This window comes from Protopterus annectens, chromosome 12.part0 (genome assembly GCF_019279795.1).
Source record: "Protopterus annectens isolate FY-2018-M chromosome 12.part0, PAN1.0, whole genome shotgun sequence".
Lineage (NCBI taxonomy): Eukaryota > Metazoa > Chordata > Ceratodontiformes > Protopteridae > Protopterus > Protopterus annectens.
This window is the reverse complement of record NC_056746.1, coordinates 388,482,709-388,499,580: the sequence shown is the minus strand read 5'-3', so window position 1 is coordinate 388,499,580 and position 16,872 is coordinate 388,482,709. Positions and strand designations below refer to the sequence as shown.

The window sequence follows — 16,872 nt, the reverse complement described above, 5'->3', positions numbered from 1 at the left end:
ACTAGTAATTCTTCTATTATGGACTTAGCAGTGACTCTTCGCAGAGGTACTCTCTCAAGAAATACTGTTACACAACAAATAATTACCAGTATATACAGGTGTGTGTGAGTTTGTGTGTGTGTGTGTGTGTGTGTGTGTGTGTGTGTGTGTGTGTGTGTGTGTGTGTGTGTGTCTGCGTGTGTGCGTGTGTGCATGTGCACGTGTGCGCGTGTGCACACGCGTGTGTGTGTGTGTGTGTGTGTGTGTGTGTGTGTGTGTGTGTGTGTGTGTGTGGGCATTATTGAATTTCACAAGTGAACCAGCATAGTTTCTTTATTCACTGGCAATTATAGTATTAGAAGTTGTCAAGGATATCATCACCTCATGACAAACTCCTTGAGACACCAAATTTGTACTCCTAGATTTCCAAAATACCCAAAAAAACTTAATTATCATTTCATAACTAGATATAGCAAACCCTCTATAACCTCTTCTGAGCATGGACAGCTACCTCAGTACCTTAGCCGAAATACCCATTAAACCCAATGCTTTTCTACTTGAAGATTTCAGCTATCTGGCAATAAACTGGCTGACCTCCACTGTCAACAGTTGGCATGTCCAGTGTTTCCTTGACATTAAAAGTGCTAACTCCCTTGTACAACTAGTTAACCATCTTACTAGAGCCCCCAATATCATTGCTCTTATCCCTAAAATATGTTTTCTTTTTGCACACTCCACAGGTATCATCTTTCCTTGTTAATTCAGACCAAAATTGGTGGTAATTCCCCTGCAAATACTTCTGTCATTAGGAACATCTCAAAACCAAACCTTCATCAGTTACTTGATGCTTAAATAAATTCCACTGCAATCCTCTTCAAATGGATCCCATTGCTAAAGCTGTTACCTATGCCTCTGACTTATACTCCCATTTAAATAATTGTATTGATAAGGTAGACCCTATCCACAACAAATATAATGAAAAATTTTAAAACAACCTCTTGTGGTAGAATGCCTGTGTAAATAAATTCTATAACAAGAAAAATATAATCCCATTAATTTTTCCCTTCTACTACAATAGTATATTTCATAAGTTTGAAGCAAGCATAAAAACAGAAAGCAGATTCTATGTTTCTAACAGTTAACCATTAAACATTCTCACACTCCATTGCTATACTGTCAGGTGCGCTGTGTTTAGCAGACTGTTGATTAGTATTAAACATTTTTACAAGTATTGTGTTACTGTCATTAACTGTATAATACTTGACATAATGATGTCACTATGTGTTACTTGCATGGACAATGAAATGTGCCCTTCCTATACCATTTAACAAATTGGTTCAAACGATGGCAGTTCAGAAGCCTCGGGTTCACTTTGGGCTACCCATTTTCTTAAGGTACTACCGAGTAAATTTATCTATCACCAAAACTTCCAAAATTTCAATTGCATTATTTATGTAAACTTCTTGCCACAGTTTCAGACCTTTTGAGGTTTCAACTGTTTGTCCATAAAACATGTCCATTTATGAAATGTATATGACTGTAGTTTGGTGAAGCTCCACTCCTTGGTAAAATGTCATTCTATAAATCCTGGTAATCATGCACATTAGACTCTTCCAAATTATTACGTTTTCAAGAGATCTCCAGTTGTATGGGATGAAAGAATGATGGCCTATTAATTTTATTTATTTGATTTGTCAGTTAGTTATTTATCCATCCATCGTTTCTTGGCCAGGTTAGTGCCACTAGGCTAGTGTCTCTTTTCAGGGAAGACCCAAGCTGGTATTTATACTATTAGGAAAATTTTGACCATGGCATTAGGGAACTTTCCCAAATCTTTGGAGCTGCTAGATTACTCAAGAGGGCTCTACAGCAGCAAGGAAGAGGCCTAAGGAAAGCAGGAACATGGAGGAGGAGGAGAGAGAGAACCTATGGAGAGATTGGAGGTGGAAAGTGAGAATTTGGAGAAAAAACTGTTAAATACGTAGCTTCAGAATGCAAACAAAGATTCATGTGTGGTGGATTTTGCAAATGAGCAGCATTTAGCTATCTCCATGGAGAAGGAAAGAAGTGAGTCTGTTGAAATGGTGCAGATAACAGAAGTGATGTCAGGAGGACTTCCAGGAGATGTTCTGTTAAAACTAATGGTGTAGGATGATGTTTCATGGGGTGAGAAGGCAGATAATGTTTTCAGAAGTGCTGAGGATGGTAATGTGTAAAAGAAAGGAGGTGATGTGACAGTAGAAAATGCAGCACTGACAAAAATTAAAGACAAAAGCAACAACGAACTGAGATGGTGTCTGGTTTTGTGGTAGCAAATAATATAGTAACTAAAACATATTCAGCAGTCACATCAGGTAAAAAAGTAGAGCAACAACAAATTATAAATAAAACTGTTATAAAAAGAAGAGAATACCGACTCAGAATAATAAGAAAAAATTTACTTGACAATTTGGTAACTGTTTTGGGTTTTTAAGCTCGAGAAAATTGTTTTTTCATTCATACTGGGAAATAGACTCATTGTGACTTAACATTTGAAACTGATCAACTGATGTTGAGATTACTGTAATTATAAAACTATAAAAAAGAAGAACATTTATTTGTGAAACAATTATTTGTTTTCTGCTAGTAACTTAAATGCTAAAAAATGTTACTTTGCAGTTTAGAACTCATGAACTGGAAGAAGACGATGTTAAAAATGCATGCCGGGTCTGTGTGAAAGAGTTAATAATATTTTGAAAGTTAGAGATGAGGGAAACTTATAGAATGGAGGGTGAAGATTGGAAGCTGTTTTGAAATGAGGAAAAAAAAAAAAACAAAGAAAACATAGTGAAACACATATGTGGCTGGTCATACCGGGACATTATGATATGCTCTCTAGCCTACATCATGTTTGTTTTGCATGGACTTTTCTCATTTAATTAAAAAATGTGATAAGGTGTGATGTAACCAGTGTGGTGTGAAGTGAGATACAGCAAGAAGGTGTGTGCCTGAATGCAGTTTGTTTGAAAAGGAACATTTTGTCAAGCTCAAACAGTAAATAATGAAAAAGAAAGAGGAAAGAGAAGAAAACGTACACGAGGAAGGACAGCGGGAAGATGGGGGAGTGGGTGACCTTGGTGAAGAAGAAACTGTAGAAGAAGAAAAAAATATGAAAAGGAGATGAGGAGCGAGAGTGCAAGCAGGAAGGGAGATCAGGAGCAGGAACTGATACTAATCGTTTTTGGAAGTTCTACCTAGTGAAAAATCTGATTCTGAAGGTCAAGGGTTATGTGTACATAAACCAAGGAAAATATTTAACTGGGGACAAGTAAAAATAAGCAAAAACAAAAAAATTTAAATATTTGTCCTAAACTTAACAAAAAAAAAAAAAAAAAGCTTTAATTTTAGAGGAATTTCAGTAACACTGGGAAAAGGATAGCAAACTGGAATACTGTGCTAAATGTGATGTGGATGTTATTCTGTTAGAGGATGTAAGACTCCTGACAAGGGAAGAATGGCTGCAAACAGAAACACTGAGTGTTGGAAATATACTAGAGAGCTTAGGAAGTGAACATAGTTCTAGAGTGGCTGTTTTGTGTAAAAAGACAGTGAAAATAAAAGATGTGACATTGGTAAGGTAGGGAAGGTTAACTGCTGTGGATGTGAGGTGAAGGGAACATGTTTACAGAAATATAGCATTATATGCATATATATAACTAGCAAGGAAAGAGAGAATATGATTAATCAAATATTAGACTGTGTAGTGGTTAATTAGAATTGCAGGGGACTTTAATTTTGATTTAAGGGGAAATGTAAAAAGAAAGAGAAGGGTGTAAAATACAGGAAGTAATACAATGTGGTAAATTAGCTGTGTGGAGCAAAAGTCAGTAGATATAGAAGGGGGCACTTGGATCTGAAATTGATGATTTTGTATTATAGGAAGGCTTGGGGTTAGCATATGGTGATACAGTTGTAATATGAGTTTCAAACCATTTAGCAATATGGACAACGATGATGGAAGAAAGGGTGTATATTAAAATAGGAAAGAGAATAAAAAGAATACATGAGAAATTATGGGATGAAATTGGAGAGTGAGAAGTATTGCAGTTATGGAAGGATCATATAACCATGAAGGAATTTTATAAAAACTGATCCGAATGGTAGATTTAATTTATAAAGAAGTATAGAAAATGTTTTTTTTTCCAGTGGCAGGATGATGTGAAAAAAGGAAGAGAAGGTGAAGCATGGGGAATTGTACAGAAATGTATTAAAGAATTTAAAGAGTAATACAAGAAAGTATTATGATATTTAAAAAGAAACATAAAAGAAATCAATAAAAAGTTAGGCATTGCTGTTTAGGCAGAAGAAGGGAGAAGCATCAGTACATTTGTGTAAAACAGTTAATGAGGATATTAATATAATGAGGGAAATTAAAACTGTAAAATAAGAGGTAAAAAAGAACACAATAGTAAATTATGAGTATGGTAGTACAGCATGTGGAAAATATCTATAAGAATAAAAAGAAGGAAGTAAGAGAGAATAAAATTTAAAAAAAAGTTCCAAAATGAATTAAGGAAGACTTTTAAAAATAAATTACTATTAGTGATTTGGGCAAAGTACTTAAGTAAATAAATGTTGATTCAGTATCACATCCAGATGGTGTAGGGTATGGAATGTACAAAAAATTAATGGATTGGCAAAGAGAGTATTTTGTAAATGTACTGAATGAATGGTTGAAGGAATGCTTCATTTATGAAGCGTTATGAAGTGGATATTAAAATCTGTATGAAAGAAAGATGAGAAGAATGAAATAAAAACTTGGAAATCCATCACACTAAATAACACAGATTATATTTTTATGAGAATAATACAAAGAAGAATGGAAGGAAGGATATAGGACTTTATGGAAAAAAGTATATATGGTATAAAAGGGAAGGGGTGTTCAGAATTGTAATTGGTTGTGAGAGAAATTGTAGATGATATTATAAGTAAGATGGAGGATATGAAACTTATGGTAGGTGATATTAGTGAGACATTTGATATAGTAGGACATGATGCTTTGTGGGATGTCATAGAGAAGTATGGAACATGCAACAGAATTAGCAGAGAGTGTATGCCAGCATGTCAATATAACAGAGTGACAGTGTTAGTGAATGAGTAGCTGATTAAAGAACTATGTCTGAAGTGTGGAATAAGACAAATATGTCCTATGAATGGAATATTGTTTGCATCGGTAATGAATGTGATAGTGAGTGAATAATACTTATAAAATGACAGATGCTAGATATGAATGGAAAAGAAGCAGTGGTGATTCAAGTAGTTTTGGTATATAATCAGTAAATCCAAAAGCAGTTTGGGGGCGAAGGTACCTGTAGCATAAGCACAAATGCAACAATATCCTGAAAAATACGCCAGGTACCACCACAGCTCTTCAATTTATAGTCCTTTATTCAAAACAGAAGTTAAAAACAGTTAGTGCTTTTGGGTTACTTCCAAACCCTTCTTCAGACATATCCAATAACATTACTTTGCCATTTAAATATGAAAAAAGGCGCCAAAAAACTAGTATTGCAATTATTTACCCATATCAACATTTGCCACTAGATGGTAGCATCTACTTACTTAGTGTTTCTAATATCTTGACTTTGTGAAATATGTACATAAATTAGTAATTAAAACCCATAATATAAAAAATTACTATGTAATAAAATATAATACATTTTTAAAATATTTATGTAATCATTTAATTTAAAAACAGTGTACATTTCAAGAAACAGTTTCATAACTTCATGATTAAGATACAACTACTATTAACTCTGCTTAAAAAGTGCTAAAAGATGTTATTGGAAGCAATATAATTGTAATACAGTGAATTCAATAAATATAGTAAAAATGTATGAAGAAAAGTATTTGTTCACTCCAGTATATATGTAATAATTATTTCTTAAATATGCATATTCATTGCTTCAGGGGTCTATCCTTTAGGAAAGGTGTAATAGAGACCCTTTCATTTAAGCCCTTGCCTCTGTCAGATTGCATTCTGATTATCCATTTTGTTTCTTGTCGCTCAGTGTGGTTCTTTATATTTCCCAATCTTTTGCTTGTGTTAATCAACTCTATTGCCATGAACTTAAATTTGTGACTCAAGTCATGGTCTAATGTGTGTTTGGCCAAAGCATTAGTCTCATCTTCCCGGATGATGGCATAGATATGTTCCCTTACCCTTTCTCTTAGGGTTCGATTAGTCTTACTTATATAATAACTGGTGCATTTCACACAGCTGGCGAGGTATATCAAGTCTCTAGATTTGCAGTCTGCATAATGCTTGAAAGTGTATGTCCTACCATTCTCTGGATGTATAAAACTATTAGAGCCTGACATGTATGAGCATTGGTTATAGTTGCTGCAAGGAAAAGTTATTTGTCTATCTGATGTTACTCTGCTCTCTTTGGTCTCTTCATAGCATAGTTGCCTTTTTAAGGACTTGCTATTGCTGTAACTATCCCTTGGTCGATGGCCAACGATGTTGCATATCCCTTTGTTGGTAGTCACACTAGTCCAATTTTTAGTAATGACTTTATTCACATCTGTATTGTTATTTGAATATGGTATATTTAATCTTATTTGTGTATTGGTAACTTGTCTGTCTACCTGAGTCAATGTTGTAGTATGTATATTGTTGTTTCTAAAATATGGTCTTCCCTTCCCTCTTCTATCAACCATTGTTGAATCCTTCAATATCTCTGTTTCATGTGTGGAGTATCTCCTCATAACAAATCCATTTCTCAGATGTTCTAAAGTTTGTTCACATTTGACATCATCACTTGTCAAATTAGATATCCTCCTTTATTGGTTTATAACTATATTCTGATATACATGTTTGGGGTGCATGCTTGTGCCATGGAGAAGGCTATATTTCCTGCAACTCTTTCTGTATAATGTAGTTTTACATTTTACATTTTCCTTACTAATAAACACATCCAGAAATTCAATCTCTGATTTGGACCATTTCCCTTCAAATTTTAAGAAGTTGGTTGTTTGGTTGATGTATTCAATAAATACAAATAAATCAGCTTCATTGCCCTCTCATAGGAAGAAGACATCATCCACAAACCTTTTGTTGTACCTAATATGATTGCCATATTCTGTATCTATGATATGTGTCTTCTCCCACTGGGCTATAACTAGAGTGGCGTAAGAGTTTGCATAAGGCGTTCCCATTGCTACCCGTTTTGTCTTTAAATAATACTTGTCATTGTGCGTGAAAACATTATTCTCTAAAATCAGTTCTAGCAATAACTTACATCTCATCATAACTGCACTTGTGACATTCCTTGCACATAATAATTGCCTTAGATACTTAAGGCCCCCATCATTAGGTATCATTGTAAACAGAGACTTGACATCCAGCGTTACAAGCCAGATGTCATATAAGTCAGTTATATAATGTATACACTCCGATAATATTTTAAGAAACTCCTGAGTATCTCTAATTATCGTATTACTAGTAAATACCACATCTTTGAGCTGTTTCTCCACGAATATTGAGAGTGGTTCTGTTAACCATCCTCTACTTGAAATAATGGGCCTCGTCTTAGGGTTGATAACATTCTTATGAATTTTAGGGAGACCCCTAAAAGTGGGAATAGTTGGTAATTCTACAAGAAAATATTTGTATAGATCAGGATCAAGAACTTCACACATTAATAAATCATATACATTACTATTTATGTTATTGATAATCTTATTCAACTGTGTGCCTTCGATCAACTTGTAGGTTCCATCATTTAACATTAATTGTATTTAATTTTCGTAATATTGTTTATCTAAAATAACAATGGCTCCGCCTTTGTCAGCTGGCCTAATGACAATCTGATCGTTGTTACTCAAACTATCAAGTGCTGCATACTCATCTTTGCTTAAATTATAAAAAATCTGTTTATTGCTATGCTTTGCATTGTTCAGCATTTGTATGAAATTCCTCTCACAAGCTTGTTCGAATGCTTTTAAGAGGGGGTGTAGAGCGAGTGTGAAAGCACTTGTTTTCTTTAAAACAGTTTGTCCGGTTCCATGATAATTTTTACATAACATTTTTAGAGCCACATTCCTAACGAACATTTTAACCTCTAGAATAAAGTCAATAGCATCAGTTCCTTTAGCAGGTATAAAAGACAACCCTCTATTTAAAAGAGATCTCTCAAAAACATTCAATTCATAATTGGATAGATTAACAATTAAGTCTAATTCACTTGTCTCTGTTTTGTTCTGCTGCATTATCAAGTACTCTGATGTTTTCCATTTCCTGCTGGTTTTGGTTGGAGTCCATTTCCTCTACTCTCAAATCGGCAGAGGAAACTGGTGAAAAAATGAATTTAAATCAGACTGGCCTGCATTGGTAGCTATATGTTTTCTTCTTACATCCCCTGTAGATAGAGAAATGGAGCTGTTAGATGTATATGTTTGTCTCTGCTCCTTCTCTTTGTTGATCATATCATTTACATCTTTACCTTCCATTGTTTGTTTTGCTGTTTCTTTATCATTCACACGGCGGCCAATAAGACTAAAATGTTGTTCAGTAAGTGAATCCTGAACCTCGCTATTGCTCATTACCTTCACTGCCTCTCTGCTGGTTCCATTCTCATGTCTCGATGTACCCGAGGGCTGGAAGGTGGCGTTGGTCTGCTGCACTTTCCTGGATTGGTGTATAAATGAGGGTTTGTTCAAATGTGTTGATACTGTTGGTTCTCTCACTGCCCTCGGTTCTCTCGGCCAAGAGAACACATTACCAACATTAAAATCCTTTAAATCTCACTTGGGTTTCTTCTTTTTATCCAGTAATAATCTATGTTCCAACATAGATATATGTGACAGTACATCATGAAATACAATAAAATCCCTTTAGTTCATAAGCGTTATCAGCTCAGTTTGTAGGATTGTAATTTTATGATTGATATCATTCTCACTCTGCATATATTGTTCAATAAGAACTTTTATGTAAGAAAAACTGGTATCAGTATTGAGTTTTTGCCATTTGGCCAAGAGTTCAGGATAAAAAGTCCCATAAGTGGGCATCTTTAAAATTCTTAACCCTCTAGGAACTACATGGAAGCAAAAACATTCTTCCATGTGCTTGCGCTGCCATTGTATATTCTTGAGTTTGGTTATCAAATTCGCCATCTTGCGTGTTAATTGGAGCACATCAATCGTATGTATATTACTTTCTTCATTACTGTTAGCATTAAGAAGTTCAGTCCTTTGAAATTGTAATAGTGCATTGGTTTCTGCTTTTAACAAACGTTTAAAGGCTTCTGTTACATTAGCGGTCTTGTTACCTTTATTACCTTCTTGTATCGAATTAAAAACTTGTTCAGTTTTGAGGACATTGTCTTCAGCTATGTCCCTTACTGCTGCCAAAACACAAAACAATCAGTAAGTCCAAAAGCAGTTTTGGGGCGAAGGTACCTGCAGCGTAAGCACAAATGCAACAATATCCTGAAAAATACACCAGGTACCACCACAGCTCTTCAATTTATAGTCCTTTATTCAAAACAGAAGTTAAAAACAGTTAGCGCTTTCAGGTTATTTCCAAACCCTTCTTCAAACATATCCAATACCATTACTTTGCCATTTAAATATGAAAAAAGGTGCCAAAAACACTTGTATTGCAATTCTTTGGCCATATCAAGATTTCCCACTAGATGGTAGCATCAATTTACTTAGTGTTTCTAATATCTTGACTTTGTGAAATATGTACATAAATTAGTAATTAAAGCCCATAATATAAAAAATTACCATGTAATAAAATATAATACATTTTTTTAAATATGTATATAATCATTTAATTTAAAAACTGTGTACATTTCAAGAAACAGTTTCATAACTTCATGATTAAGATATACTATTAAGTCTGCTTAAAAAGTGCTAAAAGATGTTATTGGAAGCAATATACTTGTAATACAGTGAATTCAATATATAGTAAAAATGTATGAAGAAAAGTGTTCTCTCCTGTATATATATAATAATTATTTCTTAAATATGTTTATTCAGTGCTTCAGGGGTCTATCCTTTAGGAAAGGTGTAATAGAGACCCTTTCATTTAAGCCCTTGCCTCTGTCAGATTGCATCCTGATTATCCATTTTGTTTCTTGTCGCTCAGTGTGGTTCTTTATATTTCCCAATCTTTTGCTTTTGTTAACCAACTCTATTGCCATGAACTTAAATTTGTGGCTCAAATCATGGTCTAATGTGTGTTTGGCCAAAGCATTAGTCTCATCTTCCCGGATGATGGCATAGATATGTTCCCTTACCCTTTCTCTTAGGGTTCGATTAGTCTTACCTCTAGATTTGCAGTCTGCATAGTGCCTGAAAGTGTATGTCTTACCATTCTCTGGATGTATAAAACTATTAGAGCCTGACATGTATGAGCATTCGTTATAGTTCCTGCAAGGAAAAGTTCCTTGTCTATTTGATGTTACTCTGCTCTCTTTGGTCTCTTCATAGCATAGTAGCCTTTTTAAGTACATGCTATTGCTGTAACTATACTTCGGTCGATGGCCAACAATGGTGCATATCTCTTTGTTGGTAGGCAGAATAGCCCAATTTTTAGTACACAAATTGTAATTAAAAACTTTACCATGAAACTTCATTATTTTTATATATAACTAATATATAAATATATATATATATATATATATATATATATATATATATATATATATAATGTTGGATTAACCAACATAATGTCTATGTCCCTCATTACCCCAAAATATTACGCAACTTTAAAATACTAGAAATAGAAATCATTTCATTTATTCCAGGGTAATGGGAAGCATTTAAAAACAGTTGCCATGTTAATTCCATACTATCTAGATGCACATCTAATATTCTTCCCTGCACATCTTTTTGCAGTTGTTGCACCACCATAAATTTAAACTTATGTCCTGCATTTGTATGTATATGTCTGTACAATGGACTTGTGATTCTGTTATTCCTTATGTCACCTAGATGTTCACCTATCCTCGCTTTAAATTTCCAACAGGTTTTCCCAATATAAAATACAGGGTAGTCCTGACATTTAGCCATATATGTCACATTGGTGGAATTACAGTTAAAAATATCCATTTATACATATTGTTCTTCCATTTAACTTAAAATATTTCCTTGTTTCCAAAATGAATGAACAGTACATACAGCTATTGCACTTGAAATTACCCATGGCTCTGTTAACTGTTACTTTCTCAGCCCTCCTTTCTAAAATGTTCTTGAAAGATCTGTCTTTCCTATATACTATTTTGGGAGTTCTACCCACCGTCTGTGCAATATTCTCATCACATTGCAATATCTCCCAATTTCTTTGAATAATATCAGTTATAATACTGGCTTCACTGTTGTATGTTATTATTAAACTCATACATACATTGGTATTATTTGTGTGGCCCACTATTGAAACTGCTCCCTCTGAATAAACATTGTTTGCATAATACAAAATGGGCTTATACATTCCCATATCTTGCTTATTTTTAACCTCTGTGGATATAGCCGACAACATGTTATTCGGGTATCCCCTCTTCCTAAACATCTGCAATATGAAGTCCACCTCACATAAAAATTCTTCATATTGGTTGAGCATTCTGGCTGCCCGCACCAATTGACCCTTGACTATGGATTTCTTTTGATGGTGCGTGTGCCAGCTGGTATAATCCAAATATGAATTGGGAAAGGTAAATTTCCTGTAGATATTAGTGATAAACTTTTTGTTGCTTGTGTCAATGCATAGGTCAATATTCAGATAGGTGAGTTTTACCTTATTGTACTCATAAGTACATTTTTAAAATTCAACTGACTTATTTATATAGTCTAAAAGTTCTATTAATCTTTGCTCACTTCCTCTCCAAATAAGGAACAGGTCATCCAGGAATCTAGTATAATGCACTATGTCAGTTTCATAAGAACTTTTCATTAGGAATTCCTGTTCCCAAAATGACATGACCAGATTTGCAAAAATGGGGGCACATGCTGCCCCCATTGCTACACCCTTCATCTGTCTATAATACTGGCCCTCGAAAAAAATATAATAATGAATTTATCATATTTTATGTTTATACTTAAGCATATTTAAGATGGTTATTTGAATTTCACTATACACACACACACCATGTTACTTCATACTGACATGTTATGAATAAAAGGTCCACTTAGTCAATATGCCCTTAAGTTCCTTTGATGCTCATTGAGTATGTGCTGTATGATTCTGTTTACAGACTGAACAGTCTGCTACATCTCCATCTTGTATGTAACACAGCATGTATGCAGGGATCATGGCATTTTTATAATTGGTTTGACTGTTCTACTTATTTTATTTTATCTGCCTTTGTCTGCATGTACTGACCTTAGCACTCCCACCCACAGCTTCCAGTACTAATGGCTACTCCAAGTTTATTTCATTTGCCACTGTTTTCAAACCTGCTTTTGTACACTGAAGCTAGTACCTATTATTCTGTAGCAGTGAGCTGTGTTATGCTGTAAACTCTCCAGCTAATTTGCCTCCATCCAGTAGTTGTGTTCTGGCATTTTCTTTAGCTGCCTGCAGTTGCTGGTCATAGTTTACCATGGTATAGGAGGAAATGTAGTGCCTTTTTATATTGTCATCCACCTGAAGGCACTAATTACTGCTCTTGGTGATCATTATACCTGATGTAGGAATTCTGCAACTCAATTTACTCATCTAAGAGAGAACTCAGTAAGGTTGTGGCAAGGTTGTAGCTTTGTTTTGCATGTAGATAATGCACCCCTCCTCTGCCACGCACGCATTCCTGTCATCTTATGCTGTCGGTAAGAGTCCTCCTCCTAGACTGCATTGTACCCTTCATTTCTACTCTAGGTGTGTTTCTTTACATAATTACATAAGTAGGAGAGCTACTGTTTTTTCTAATAGGTTCTTTGACTTGTCATCAGCTTCACTGGCATGACTAAGCAGATCCCGTTCAATCAAATCTCTCACAGAATTACAGAACAGACCCCTGGAAAGATATCTGTGTTATTCCAGTGCCCACCCAACCACATGATACAGGCAACAACATGTTCCAAAACCAGTCACACAGGACCCCCCTTGTTTGCAAAACTCTTCTTTTAACCCCTCAGGTGTGAGTCTCCACCATCGGGTTGCCAATTTTGGGCTGAGGTTTACTCTTAACAAACATCAAAGACTGAGACAGTACCTGATGTCATGATTTTTAACTATGCTCTGAGTTTAGAATTTGATACATTCCTCTCACTGTATTAAAAACATTAAACCTGATTGTCAAGGTTGCCATGGAAATAATGGAATTAGCACATGCAAAAAGCTGATGGCTTCCTGGAAGGTAACAGCATCCTGTGATCAGGTCTCGTTCAAGGTAAACTGAAAAATCAGACTTGAGGATGACAAGTCTAATGATCAACAGGTACAAGGGACAAAAAGATACAGAAAAAATCAGTACCTCATGTTTTTTAATTTTTTTTAGATGAACTAGATGATGTAGCTAGTGCAAGTCTACATTCATTATAATTCCTTTGTTTCTTACATAAAATGTATTGACATCTTTAAAGTAAGAAAACTAACAGAAAGAAACAACTTTATTTTTATTAGGAAATAATACTATGAAGAGATGAACAGTTAATGTTGTTGTAAAATAAAATACCATTCATCTGACTGGGTTTCTATAAAAGGGATTTCCTTAAGTTTTTCATCTGTCCATTTGTGCATGAGAGAGTTAGAGAGTTAGACTTGCAAATCACATGCAAAGCTATTTGACCAAAGCACCTCAGAAGGATTACATTTGTTATTTCAAAACCGTAAGAAGAAGAATACTAAACATATACTCCCAATTTACATATGTATCTGCCCCATGGTGAAACCAGAACAATTATAGTACAAGTAAGCAATAATTTGTAACAGATGCACCATTCTTTGCTTATTAAACCCCACAAGAAAAGTTTACTTCAAGAACTTTCCAAAATTGTTCCTGCATTGTTATTGCCAGATGCTGTCAAGTTCTTCAACACATTTTTTTTAAACAAATGACTTTATGGGCCTTTCTTATTGTCTATATTGTATTAGTACTAATGACATCACTAATGCTGACTCGGAGTGTGTCACACTAGTATACTTATTTCTAGCTGAAAATAGGAGATAGCACTACATTTTTCACAATAGAAATATCTTATGTCACAGTAGATCAGGAAAGGGAAAAATGAGATAAATAGATCAGGAAAGGGAAAAATGAGATAAAAAACAGCTTTGAGGCAGGGAGCAGTTCAGTACTCGTCAACATATGCATTAAAATGAAACCACATTACTGTACAATGATAACTTATGTTCGGATGTGTACATACTATATAATACCTTTAAGCTGCATGAGTATGTCATTTGAATTTCAAAGTGACTAAGCCTTCCCTGCACTACAATTTTAAATCAGTACCAGCTCAAACTACATCACTGTATGAATTATGGTCAGAGGGCACAGTAAGCACAGCTTCTGCTGAGGCAACACATAAAAATAATTTGTATCACATGCTGACATTTTTGGATATGGAATCAAATATAAGCTCCAATCCTCTTAAAGCTTTCCCCATCCCCCATCACTTTTCTGGACTTCTAAATGCTTTGGGAATAAAAGTAAAATTGGTTAAACATTAGCAGCTATTACACAGTAGTACAGACTTTGCTAGTTTTAATACACTTATGTCTCCTTGTTAACCCCAGAGCCGTGTGTTATATTCTCACATTACAACAGTACACAGCTTATTACAGAACAGTTCCTTGTTTGCCAAATGTGTACCAACTCACCTGCTTGTAGCAGTAAGGCAGTGTGAGCACAGAAACTCCAACAATGCTGTTGATGAAAGTAACCGTGGCACGCATATCTCCAGCAGTCATTTTGGTACAGGTTTCTACTTGACACAATGTTGTTTTCCAAAATATATGAATCTGGGATATGTAAGGCTGAGGTACAGCTAAGGGGAAGAGGGATGAGAGAGAGAGAAAGCGAAAAGCAGGAGGGTCAACTCTAGACTCTTACATAGCTGGTTCAGTGTATGGAAATCAAGTGTCGGTAATTTGACTGTTAGCTGTAATACCAGAATAGTTATAAGGAAGTGTAGCTAACATTTAGAGCCCAGCTCCTCCCATGTGGTGGTTTTCTACTGAATGACTATTCCGTGTTGCAAAAAATGAAATGTAATAGTACTTGACTTTCTGGCCCAGCAGCTACTGTCTAGATGTTACAATCTGGGAAAGAAAACATGAAGAACCTAGTGAAGAGGAATGTTTGCTTTGTTTAAACAAATGTTAGAAACAAAACTTTGCTGCAAGACATAATGTGCTATGCAGTTAAAGCCTTGCTTTTATTCATTCATTTTTCAGATAATTATATTAGGCATGAGCACGTGATTGAGTTACTAACAGAATCATAATTTGTAATTGGAGACTGACAGAACCAAACCTAGGACTACGGAATAATATGGACAAAGCAGCACACTGTCTTACTTCTCTGAGCTGTACTACAAACAGCTTCTAATGCAAGACACAAAATTAGGTGGCTGTACTAATTTCATGGCCATTTTATAGAAAAATCAACATTTTCTGAGTCTTTAATGAAGTAATCGGGTTTCATTCACACACTTTTTTTCTGACAGGTGGTAAACAGTCCTATAAATCAAACAAAAATTCACCAAATGGAAAATTTACATTTGAATATAAAACTTGACTATGGTAAATGTAATGAAAAGTATACAGGTTGTGATGTCTCATATCAGCAATCATATTTGCTGTAAAGCTAGACTACCATCTTAAATAGGTTCGTAGGTTCATAGGTTCATACTAGGCTATCTGCCCTAGGGCATTTATAAGCCTAGCCAGAGTGTGTGTGGCTTTCACCACCCCTTAGGATGAGAACACTATACCCATTAGTTTGCTGTGCCTCTGTCCAGCAGTGACACAGAGATGATTCCCGGGGTAAACCTACGATCTCCCATCCACTCGTCAAGATTTCTCTTGAACAGAGTCAGTGAGGGGCTCTGCCTCACATGGACTGGGATTCTGTTCCATAGTGTAGGGAGTCTCTGGGTGATGAATCTGTCCCTCCAGCATGTCCTATTTATATCCGTGTTGAGGTTTAAGTCTCTTGCTCTCGTGGCTCTGGTGGATTTGGACTTTTTGAGGTGGAGCATGTCCATTAATTCCGGGTTGGACATGGCCTTGTATGTCAGGCACAGATCACCTCTGAGCAGACGGTATGCGACTGAATAGAGCTGGAGTTTCTTCAGTCGGGCATCATATGACATATGTTTGAGCCCCTTTATCCTTTTGGTGAGGAACTTTTGGGGTCTTTCCAACTACTGCAGGTGTCGGGTAAGGTACATTCCGAATGGGGCGTTGTACTCAATCATTGGTCTGATAAGTGAAGAGTACAGGGGTACAATGACCTCTCCTGATCTGGATGTGAATCCCTTCATGATCAGGTGGGCAATGTAGAAGGTCTTCCTAACCACTTTGGCAATGTGAGTGTCAAAAGAGAGGTTACTGTCAACTTGGGTACCCAGGTCCCTGATAACTTCTTTCGTGTATAATGGATTACCACCTATGTGGTAATTAGGGGTTACCTTGTTTTTCCCAAAGGGTATGACTATACATTTTTTGGCATTTAGCTTAAGGCCATGGCTCTGGCACCAGTTATCCATTTCTATGAGACCTCTCTGGAGGATGTCTGTGTCTGATGGAGTGTCAATTATGGTGCCCAGTTTGCAGTCATCTGCAAATTTTGTCAGCCACAATCCCCCTATGTTTGCCTGCACTTCAGAAAAATAAATGCCGAACAAGAGGGGGCCCAGGACTGAGCCCTGTGGGACACCGCTCATGACCGGCTTAGAGTCTGA

The 16,872-nt window shown here is 35.7% G+C and overlaps 1 protein-coding gene across 3 annotated transcripts in view; it reads right to left on the bottom strand.

The window, feature by feature from the left end:
* Positions 1–15,055, bottom strand: part of LOC122816589 (putative sodium-coupled neutral amino acid transporter 10) — a 436,081-nt gene extending 421,026 nt beyond the window's left edge. For all 3 annotated transcript variants that reach the window (XM_044089479.1, XM_044089480.1, XM_044089481.1), the window contains exon 1: positions 14,786–15,055. In XM_044089479.1, the coding sequence (XP_043945414.1) occupies positions 14,786–14,875 (90 nt within the window). In that variant the 5' untranslated portion in view covers positions 14,876–15,055. The remainder of the gene's footprint in view (positions 1–14,785) is intronic.
* Between the last annotated feature and the right edge of the window lie 1,817 nt (positions 15,056–16,872).